Below are 11,161 nucleotides of genomic sequence, written 5' to 3'. Positions count from 1 at the left end.
GAGGCCCTCCCGCCGGTCAGGGAAGGTGAGACCCAGCCGGCAGCCACCTGTTGGGGCGCTGCAGACACCTCGCCTACCCTGAGGCAAAGCCCGCCCGGCTCAGCCGGAACCGCCCGGTACCTGTTAGCCCTGCGCCTCGCCTCCCTTGCCAGCCCGAGAGAGGCGCCCTGGGCGGCGGGGCTCTCCCCAGTCCTGCGCCTCCCAGCCTTGGGTGGCTTGCCAGACCTCTCTGACGAGAGCCTTCGATGCCGCTGGTTATTGAATCCCTGTGGTGACTTGACTGCCATTTCATCTGCAGCGTCGCCGCGCGGCGACCCTCTTGCCGTTCTCCAGATGAGGGAGGCTGAGGCCCAGAGGGGTGGAGGTTCATGCCGCAGGTCACTCACCAGCTGGTGGCCAGCGCTGGCACTCAGCTTCTTCTGACGGTGCCTTTCCCACTCCTGCTGCTGCCTCCTAGAACCTCAGTTTCCCGGGCTGGATTGAGGGCGAAACTTTTTACTCCGCTCAATTTGCATCATTTCTTAGAAAGGTCGTTGCAATTAAGTCATAGGAAAGCATGTTTTTATTCTAAAATTATTTTAATGTTTATTTTTGAGAGAGAGAGTGTAAACCGAGGAGGGGCAGAGAGGGAGAGAGACACAGAATCTGAAGCAGGCTCCAGGCTGAGCCCACCGCAGCACTTGGACTTGTGAACCACGAGATCATGACCTGAGCCAAAGTCAGATACTTAACCAACTGAGCCACCCAGGCGCCCCCCCCATCCACGCCCACCCCCCAGGAAACCATTTAAGATAGAGAAATAGCTCAGAGGTCCCCACAGCTTAGGGGCTTTGTCTGAAGTCACAAGAATAGAGGTGAAGATTCTAGAAACATGGAGCCCTGAGGGTAACTTCAACTTCTGAAGTTGCAGTTCCTCAGCTGCCCAGCGGGAGCAGGGTCTCAGTCACATGCCTGGAGGGAACTCGTCAAGGCCCCTCTCCCAGACACTCCCTGCCACACTGACGTGCCCTGTCCTGTGCCCTACAGTTGCTACTGGATGCTGGTGCCCACGTGGAGGGCTCGGCTGTGACTGGCGGTGAGGACAGCTACACGGAGACACCCCTGCAGCTAGCCTCTGCAGCTGGTAGGTATACAGCAGGGGTCCCCAACGGCCCTTGGGCTCTACCGCCCCTCCCTGCGGCATCCCTCAGCCTGGCACAGGTCCCTGGGGTGAGCCTTGAAACCCCTCCTCCTGAGGCCCTGGGGGTCCCCTTGCCCCAGTCATCAACGTTTCTGTAGAGCCCGGCACCCAGGCGGGGGCCAGCAGGCGGGCGCGGCCCCGTGGGCAGTGGTGGTGTCCTCAGTCGGCCTTGTCTTCCAGGGAACTACGAGCTGGTGAGCTTGTTGCTGAGCCGAGGCGCCGATCCCCTGCTCAGCATGCTGGAAGCCAATGGCATGGCCTCCTCCCTCCACGAGGACATGAACTGCTTCAGCCACTCGGCTGCCCACGGCCACAGGTACCCACCTGGGGTTCCTGCCCCGTGTGATGTGAGGGCACATCTCCCCAGAATAGGTCTCCCCCAGGGGGAGCAAAAGAGCTAGAGATCTTTCCAGATGGGGGTTCTGCATGTAAGCCACCCAGAAAGAAAAAGCAGGTCCTCGACCAGCAGAGAGGCCTTAGATGTTCGAGGCTCAGAGACCCTGGGTGTGGAGAGGTCCCCGTGCTGGGAGAGGCCCCCAGCTGGTTCCCGGCAGACTGGTACTGCAGCCTGGGTCTCCCAACCCCCAGGGCAGGCCCTCCCGTTTCCTACAGACCCCAGTACTGGCCCATCTCGGGGCCACGTCCTTTCCTGTGCTCAGCGGTTCTTCTCTGGGCCCGCGGTGGCCTCCCGGATCCCCAGGGGCTCCGCACAGCATATGGCCCAGCCCCGAAGAGGCTCCTGGCCGCTGTGTGGGAAATCACACCCCGCTCCCTGAGCAGATGGTGCATCTTGCATTGTGGGGGCCAGGCCTGCCCAGGGCTGTGACGGGAAGGCAGCAGGCTGCGACCAGAACCATTTGGGGGGGGCGGGGGGGCGGCGGCACAGAGTCAGAGAGGAGGTTATTTGAAGGCAGAGGAGGGGCCGGAAGGGAGGAGCAGGTGGGACAACTACTTCCTGTTCTCCAACGCCCTGCTCAAACCAGAGTTTTGCCAGGCTGCGGCCCCCTCCCTAGAATGCTCCCCCCTACACCTGCCGACATTGTCCCCGCTCCGCCACCTCAATCCCCCTCACCCCCAAGTACCAGACTGCACACTGTTGCCTCTGGGCCTCTCCACCATCTGCATGGAGACCGTCTGTCCATTCACCTGCTGTCCACTCTCTCTCTCTCTCTCTCTGGAACACGGGTGGGGGCCAGGCATGGCTGGCTCACCTTCACAGCTGTGCATGACGAAGTGGGTGCTCTGTAAACTTGGTGAGCTGCCTAGCTAAGCTATAGTCATCTGACCCCAAGTCTCTGCGGGTCAGGGGGAGTCTCTGCATGGTACGTGACCTCCAGTACAGAATGGGGCGGGGGCCGGGCCCCATTGCTGCCAGAAGGAAGCTCAGCCCCCAGGTGACCTTTGGACTTGCCCATGCCAGAGCCATCCCAGGCCACAGGATGTGCCAGAATGAGCCCGGGACATGGAACCAGAGTCTGGGTCTGAGTCTGCACTCCTGCCCAGGGTGACCTTGACCAAGTTGTATTCATCACCCTGGATGGCGGTGTCCATGGGATCTCACAGGGTTAAGTGCAACAGTACACGGGAGCATGTTTCATCAAGTCTAACGTTCCGAGCAGAATTCTCTGTAACAGGCATCTTGACCTTAGGTCATTCTTGCTAATGGAAGGAAGGGAGACAAATGAGTAGGAACATGTCCTTTGTTTCAGACACTTTCCATGAGTAAAACTGGCTGCTCTCAGAGGACCGCTATGTATCAGGCTCTACGCTCGATGCCATCACCTTGGCCTCACGTTAATCCTTGTTGTACAGCTGACGGAGCAGGCAGGGCACAGAGACGTAGAACAGCCTGTCTGAGATCACACAGGCAAAATGGCAGGGCCAGCTTGGCTCCAAAGCCCATGACTTAGTAGTACCAGGATGGTAGGGGAGCGGTGGGGGAGTCCCCGGTAGCCTCCCTGCCTCACTCAGCTGGCTGCAGGTGGAGGGCACTGGGAGGCCTGCCCAGCCCGCCCAGGAGGAGAAGACGGTGAGCCCTCTGTGCCTGCGGTTGCCCCACAGCAGCCCATGTAGGTCTCGGGGCTCTGGAGGGCACCTCAGGTGGGTACCGTCCATGGTGAGGAGCTCAGGTGTCCCCTTCCTTTGTCCTGTGGCCTGCAGGAATGTCCTGAGGAAGCTCCTGACCCAGCCCCAGCAGGCCAAAGCGGACGTGCTGTCCCTGGAGGAGATCCTGGCTGAAGGCGTGGAGGAGAGTGACGCGTCCAGCCAGGGCAGCGGCAGCGAGGGGCCCGTGCGGCTGAGCCGGACCCGCATGAAGGCCCTGCAGGAGGCCATGTACTACAGCGCCGAGCACGGCTACGTGGACATCACCATGGAGCTGAGGGCGCTGGGTGAGGCCTCGCGGGCATGCATGTACACACACACACACACACGTGCACATGCGCACACATGCACTCTGCAGCAGACCAGAAGGGGGCGGCGGTGCCCACGGGGGCACATGGGCCACAAGGCAGCAGGGCATGGGCAGGACTCAGTGTGTGCAGGCCTGATGGCTGACGGCCAGGACAGGAGATGCCCCGAGCCTCAGGCCTCAGCAGAGGTGCATCTGGAGGGCCTCGCCCCCGCCCTCCACCCTCCCTGGCCAGAGCTTCCCCACCCCGGGCCTGGTCACGGCCTAGGATGTGCAGCCCCCGGGATGAGTCAACTTCTCTGGTCACCTGGGTGTTCTCGTGTCACTTGACCAAACACTCCACTCCTCGGGTCTGCAAGTCAGTGGGACTGTCCTTCCTCCAGGGAGGCCGCTCAGACAGACAGACCTGGGTGATGGCCCAGCCATTCCATATCCACCGGCGCTGATGGTCCTCATCTAAGTGTGATGTCGCACGAGGCAGAGGGCCTGGCTCTGGCCCACCGCAAGCACTCCGTGCACGACAGCGGTGTTGCTTATCATCACGGGGGCCACGACACACAGACCCCCACGCTGGGCCGGGGGAGCAGGAGGCCGTGCTGCCTTCTTCTTGCAGCCAGTCAGGCTCAGCGTTCTTCACTGTAAAATGGGTCTATCATTCCCATGTACAGTCAGTAAACTGAGGATCCTAATGCCACCTACGTCATGTGTCTCTGGGGAATGCCATCCGTCCTTTTTTATTTAACTCCATAGTGAGGCTGGGGGGTAAGAAACTATGTCTCTAATTACCAGGAAAATTACTAGTTTTTGTCATGACCTTTACAAAGTAGTTTTAAGTTACTTTATGGCCTCACTGACACACTCCAGGGAGCCAGTACACAGTAATTACATGCCACTGAATGCCAGTGACCTGAGCGCTGGTAAAAACCCTCTGAGGTAGGTCAGGATTCATTTCAGCCTTTTAGATAGGTGTGGGCCCGCGTGTCCTGCGTATTTTCTAGGCATCCAAGTCCACCTGGCCACCCCTCGTAATTAGTAGGTCTTCCCAGTCAGTGGTTCCAGGGCCCCACAAACAGTGGGGCTGGCATGGCCTCAGGCTGAGCCGAACGGGTCCCTTGCAGTTGGGCTGGCTCCACCTCATCTGATGAGAACGTGAAATGCCCCCTGACCTCTCAGCAAGGCCTGTCGGGCGGAAAGGAAGCTTCAGAGAGAGCCACTCAGCATGACGGGACAGGGCGGGAAACGGGGGGTACGGAGCAGGCAGTGTGGGAGAGCCTGCCCCGAAAGCAGGCGGCAGGGGGCGGGCTCAGGCGGGGTCTGTCCAGGGGGCGCTCCGCGGAGGAGGTGACTGCCCGCCCTTGCCCTGCCTGTGTCCAGGTGTCCCCTGGAAGCTGCATGTCTGGATCGAGTCTCTGAGGACGTCCTTCTCCCAGTCACGGTACTCAGTGGTGCAGAGCCTCCTGCGGGATTTCAGCTCCATCAAGGAGGAGGAATACAACGAGGAGCTGGTGACCGAGGGCTTACAGCTCATGTTCGACATCCTCAAGACCAGCAAGGTGAGTGACGTCAGGCAGGTCCCCACCCTGAGCCTGCTGGGTTCCGGAGCCCTGGCCCGGACCTCAGACACGCAGACTGACACACGGCAGACAGACAGGCACCCTCCCGCACACTGCACGCCCGGACTCCCGCTGCCTGGCCGGAGGCCGTGGATTTGTCGGGGCTGGAGCCTGGCCAGAAGAGCAATTTGGGGATTCAGTGCTGGTGGAGCAGGCAGCCGTCTCTTGCCAAGCCAGATCCAGGAGGAATGAAACAGCGGCTGCTCTAATCCAGGCCTGGGCTTTTGAAATTAGCCTGACGTGTCTGTAGCTACAAACAGACGGCCGTGGCGGGCCGGTGGGAAGGCTCACAGGCCCTCTCTGTGCCTCTGCCCCGCAGAACGACTCCGTCACCCAGCAGCTGGCTGCCATCTTCACCCACTGCTATGGTAGCAGCCCAGTCCCCAGCATTCCGGAGCTCCGGAAGACCCTGCCCGCCAGGCTAGGTGAGGCCTGCCCCCGCCCCCCACATCCCCCTCCTCGTCTTTCTTCCTTTTTCTTTCCTGCGCATCTTTGTCTCCTGTTCCCCATTCCTGGCGCCAAGGCCCTGAGCCTCAGCCTCTCCGTCCCTCCCCTTTGTACCCCCCAACCTGTCAGAATGCTTACCCAGCACCCGGTGGTGGGGGGCCCTCAGTCATTTCTCTTCTCTCCCTTTGGGCACAGATCCTCACTTTCTGAACAACAAGGAGATGTCAGATGTGACCTTCCTAGTGGAAGGAAAGCTGTTTTATGCGCATAAAGTCCTGCTGGTGACGGCCTCTAACAGGTAGGCTGCACTGGGAACGAGGGGTGGGGCGGCTTCACTTGGACTGCCCTGTGGAGCTGGGGGGGTGGGGGGGGACAGTAGGGATGGGACTGGGGCTCTCCCTGAGGTGGAATTCCGGGTCCAGTTCCTACTTATTAGAAAACATAAACGTCTGGGAATGAAGAGTCACTTTTCTGATACAGGAGTCAGTCACCCCTGGGGGGGCAGTGGGGACCCACTGGGGCCCAGCTCAGCTGTCAGCCCAGGGTGATGTAAGACGCCATTTGCCGAGAATCATTTTGGGAGCGCTGCATTCATTTTCAAAGTGTCCCGTCTCCCAGTGACCGGTCAGGTGATGGATGGCACCACTGCTGCAGAATGATGGAGTAAGAGTCCTGCTCAAGACCCGCCTTGCTTCTCCTCTTTTGCTCCAGGTTCAAGACGCTGATGACCAATAAATCAGAACAAGATGGCAATGGCAGCAAAACCATTGAGATCAGTGACATGAAGTACCACATTTTTCAGGTGTGTGGTTCTCCGTGCCGCGTGCTTCTCGGGGGAGGGGGGAGCTCCCCCACGCCCAGGGCCCCGTGGCTTTGTCTGGGCTGGGAGGCAGCTGGGATTAGCTGTTATCTTCCTCTCCATCCCCAGTGCCTTCTGCGATCACGAAATCAGTGGTCCGGTGGGAGCATCTGGGTCTTTCTGAGGCAGAGGTGGCCATTCTGGTGTGGGCTTAGCTTTCGAGGCCTCAGGATTCCTGAGCTCTGACCACCAAATGACTGCGTGTGCAGACTGACAGACAGACATGTAAGGCCCGGCGCACGTGCCTGTATGAGCCCTTGTGAATCAGGGCAAGCTCCTGCAGCACAGCACGGGCCTCCCTGTGATGTCAGCCCCCTGCCCCTGCACATCAACAAGCCTGCAGGCAGGGGCGGGGTGGCGCATGGTGTGGGCGGCTCCACCCCTCCCAAGGCTCAGACCCCAGGCAGGCAGGCCAGGCAGAAAAAGCCAGGTGAGCCTGGCCTGGTTGTGGAAGACCAAGGTCAGGTCCCTGAGCTTCGGAGAACATCGGAGGGTGCGTGATGGGCCGCCAGTCGGAGGGAGGAGCCCTGGCTGAGAGCTCCTTTTTGGAAAGTGGCAACTGCAGGTCTCCAGGCTGTGTGGTGGGCTCTGGGACCCCCAGGAGCTGAGAGCGAGGCCAGGGGCAGCTGGGCTGTGGGTCCAGGGCCTGGCCTTGCACACGGTAGCTCTGACCTAGTGGGAGAGGTCGGTCCCACGGAAGCACAGGGGGCCACCATCTAAAATGGCCTGGTTCCTCCTCATGCTCTCTTCACCCACTTATTGGCATTCATCATCTGTGGCATTGTGGGGATGGCGCTAAACAGGACCAGGCCCCGCCTGTCCGGAGACGGGCCTGCAAGAGTGACCAGAGCATGGGAAGCAGTTCATTATGTTTGTTTTCTAGAAGAGGAAACAGGTCCAAGGAGATCTGAGCTATGCTGTCCAAGAGAACGATAATACAAGACACATATGTAATTTAACATTTCTTAGTAGCCACATAAAAAAGTAGAAAGAGATGAGTGAATTAATTCTAATAATATATTATTCAACCCATCATAGCCAAAAGATTACATGTGATCAATATAAAAATTAGTGACTGTATTTTCATACTAAGTGTAAAATATAAGCGTTTGAAATCCACTGTATATTTGACACAGCACATCTCAATTCAGGCCAGTCTTATTCTAAATACTTAAAAGCTAGATGTGGCCAGTGGCTATAGCATTAGCGCAGGCCTTGATCTTGCCAAGGTCCCTGATGACCACACCCGGGCCTTTTGAGGAATAGCCCTGCTGGTCTTACCTGGCTTTTGACCCCAATCCTGTCCCTGCAGTCAGGTCCCCGGGGGCCTGTTCAGGATAGGAGACCCTGCCTGGGACCCTTCCGAGAGCAGCCTGTCGGGACCCTGGGGCTGCCGGGCTGCACACAGTCAACCCTTCTCCGCCTCCCAGCCACCCGCAAGGTCCCCAGAGAGTTCAGCTCTGGCTTCTGTGGACTGATATCCATTTAAGTGACTTCAGGGAGATGCACAGGCCACAGGTGGCTGGGCCTTGTCAACCCAGCCACTGAGTCGTGGGGCCTGGGGAGGAGAGCTGCAGGTTTCCGGCCCGCCTGTCTCATGGCCCACACCCCGAGGCCACCCCTTAGCAGACGAGCCTGGGAAACCCTGTCCCCTGCCTGCTCCATCCCAGGCAATCCTGCGGGTGCTGACAGCCACTCCGTGCACGAGGGATGGCGCCTGAGGCCCACAACTCCTGGAGGGACAGACACCTCCACCTGTGCTCCGGCAGGGGCTGCTGGAGGCCCGCGGGAGCCCCCTTCCTCCCTCCACTCCCCCACTCTGTGGGGAGGGACTGTCTCCGGGGATTGACCTCAAGCCTGGACAGGCTGGCCACCTCCCCATGCTTCTCCCCCATGGTTGGGCTGCTTCCTAGACCCTCTGGTGCCTCTTCCAGCCCGGGGGCCTGCTCCTAACAGGGCCCGACTGTGCCGGCCGGAGCCATGTTTACTTACACACTTGCCAGCTCCTTGCTGGGGCTGTTTGTGCAGCCAACCAGGGCCATTTTTCTTCCAACTGGGAACCTCCCAGGCTCCAACGTGATGGCAGTGTTTGTGACAGACCTCAGTGAAATTAAATGTAGTTCCCCCGTCCTAGGCCACCTCATTTGATATCCCAGACCCTCTGTTCTCACAAGCCCCAGGTCTGGGCCAGGCAATGAGGTGACCTCTGGACCAGATCCGACCCCAGCTCTGTGCTTGCTTTCCAAGGGAACAAGTCCAGGGGGGAGACGGGGTCTGGCTCTCACCTCCACGCTGGAGTCCTAGCACAGCCGGGCAAGTTGGAAGCAGCTTCTGAGGGTAGCTCCCCTCCCCCCAGGCCCCTATTTAGAATTTAGGTAAGAAGAGAAATGAGCATTGTACTGCCTGGGAGTCTGCTGTGGGAGTCAGAAGACCCGAGTGACTTGAGCCATGCTGCCTTCCCTCCTTGGGCCTCAGTGTCCCCATCTGTGAACAGTACCTTCCCTTCTGTGCTCATGGGGCTGTCATGAGGATCAGAGTGAAACCATCCCATGGCGGGAAGCTTGTACACATGCAGGAAGTCAGGAGGGAGAGTCTCGGGGCTGACCTGTAGAGATTGCACAAAGTATCCGTGTCAGGGACTGGGGGACGTGCACACAGCCACATGCAGAGGGTGGAGGGTGTGGCCGGGCCCGGGATGGAGTACGGGCAGCACTCTGAAGCCAGCGGACGTGGGTGCCACTGGGCCATTTGGTGTTCATGCCTCTTCCCACTGCAGATGATGATGCAGTATCTGTACTACGGAGGAACAGAAGCCATGGATATTCCAGCCGCTGACATCCTGGAGGTGAGGTCCTGGCACTGGGGAAGCCGTGGGAGCCGGTGCGCCCAGTGCCCGGCCGCTGGCTCTCAACCCCACGCTCAGGGACATGGCACTGGAGAGCTAAGGAGGGGAGGTGGCCTCGTCGAGGACATTCTGATTCCCTGCTGGTCCTGATTCCCTGCTGGTCCTCTCTCTTCCAGTGACAGGGAACTGGGTGCCCACTGCCTCCTGGGCCATGCCTGGGGTGGGGGAGCTGGAAGGGCTCCCCAGTAGGGATACTAGGCCCAGGAGGATCAAAAGCAGGCAGCAGGGCCTCCCGTTCCCTTCCTTGAACTTAGAAAACAGAGCCCCTGCTGGCCAGGTGCCTGGCTACAAGGTCACGTAGGCAAAGCACACAGCTTTTAACTGAAGACCTTCTGTGAGGTCAGGAATCCCAACCAGTGTCTGTCACCCATCCTGTGACTTCCAGGAAGGTGTCCCAGCAAATACCGAGGTAACCTGGAACAGAAATAAATCCGTCCTCAGACCTGACCTGCTGAGGCGGGCAGAGCTCCGAGAATTAGAATGCAGGGCCCCCTGCACGAAGCAGCTTTCTGTTCTGTGATGCCAGGGCCACAGGCCTGGCTGCCCACATCCAAGGCCACCTTTTGTCTCTCCGCCCCCCCCTTCCCCCCCCAGCTGCTGTCAGCGGCCAGCTTGTTCCAGCTGGATGCCCTGCAGAGGCACTGTGAGATCCTGTGCTCCCAGACCCTCAGCGTGGAGAGTGCCGTGAACACATACAAGTACGCCAAGGTGAGGACCCGCTGGGGCCTGGCTAAGAAACGGGGGTGGCTGGGCAGCAAGAGACCTGGAGGCAGGTAGGAATACCCTCTGTAGTCATGCCGCTCACGGATGAGTTTTCCAGCCAAGTGCATCCCAGTTCACACTCGAGCTGTGCCAGGCCAGGGGTGCCTGCGGCAAAGGGATGAGCTTCTCTGAGCCCCATCACTTCCCCAAGTTCTGCCTTGATTTTTCCCCAACCTGTCCTCCTTAATCTTCCCCACTCCTTAGCAACAGCATGGCCATCTGCTCCCGTGCTCAGACTCAAAACTTGAGAATTACGTATGTATCTTTTAATCTCCCTCATCTAGGCCAGCGCCCTGTGAACACAGCAACAGTCTGTCCACTCTGCCTCTCCTCCCCAAGCTACCGCCCCCTCCCCAGACCATGGCGCTGGCCAGCCTCTCCCTTTCTGGCTTTCACCCTGCAGTCCACAGGCTCTTTGAAAAGCCTTAGGACCATGTCACTCCTCTACTTAACACACACACACACCACCCCCACCCCCACCCCCTGCAAAGCTTCCTCTGCTTGCAGACTAAGTATCATGCTTGATCCAGCCCCTAGCACCCCACCACCTCTCCCTTCACCCCGTACCGTAGCTCTTTCTCAGCTCACGCCTTCCTGAGCACCTCACAAGGCCCACAGATGTCCCCGTGCTTCCTCACAGCACTGACCACCCTCTGCGGTTACTTTGCTCGTTCCTCTGGTTTCTCTATCTCCCCAAAGGAAAACATCAGCTCTAAGTGCACAGTGCAGAGACCTGGACCCCAGAACTTGGTGCCCAGTGCCTGGCCCGGAGTGGATACTTGATATTTCTGGAGTTAAAACAGTTACTGAACATCAGCTGAGTGAATTGCTCAGGTGCTAGGCCTCGTGCCGACTCCCTGATCCTGCCATTAGTAAGGGAGTTTCTGCCTCAACAAGGATGACTGCCATTCAGTGATGGCAGCAGTGGGACGTAGGCAAAAAAAAAAAAAAAAAAAAAAAAACGGGGAAAAGAAAAAGGGATGTT

The 11,161-nt window shown here is 58.9% G+C and overlaps 1 protein-coding gene across 1 annotated transcript in view; it reads left to right on the top strand.

Annotated features, from left to right (window-relative positions):
- The window catches only part of ABTB2 (ankyrin repeat and BTB domain containing 2), a 170,971-nt gene that overhangs the window by 159,256 nt on the left and 554 nt on the right, over positions 1-11,161 (top strand). Inside the window, exons 8-16 of the mRNA XM_077777477.1 lie at positions 1,027-1,123; positions 1,361-1,496; positions 3,341-3,570; positions 4,965-5,143; positions 5,523-5,628; positions 5,846-5,948; positions 6,362-6,452; positions 9,286-9,354; positions 10,009-10,122. Of these exons, the coding sequence (XP_077633603.1) occupies positions 1,027-1,123; positions 1,361-1,496; positions 3,341-3,570; positions 4,965-5,143; positions 5,523-5,628; positions 5,846-5,948; positions 6,362-6,452; positions 9,286-9,354; positions 10,009-10,122 (1,125 nt within the window). The remainder of the gene's footprint in view (positions 1-1,026; positions 1,124-1,360; positions 1,497-3,340; positions 3,571-4,964; positions 5,144-5,522; positions 5,629-5,845; positions 5,949-6,361; positions 6,453-9,285; positions 9,355-10,008; positions 10,123-11,161) is intronic.

This window comes from Crocuta crocuta, unplaced genomic scaffold, assembly GCF_008692635.1.
Source record: "Crocuta crocuta isolate KB4526 unplaced genomic scaffold, BGI_CrCroc_1.0 scaffold384, whole genome shotgun sequence".
Taxonomy (NCBI): Eukaryota; Metazoa; Chordata; class Mammalia; order Carnivora; family Hyaenidae; genus Crocuta; species Crocuta crocuta.
Note: the sequence above shows the minus strand (reverse complement) of the source record. Positions and strands in the feature narration are given on the sequence as shown.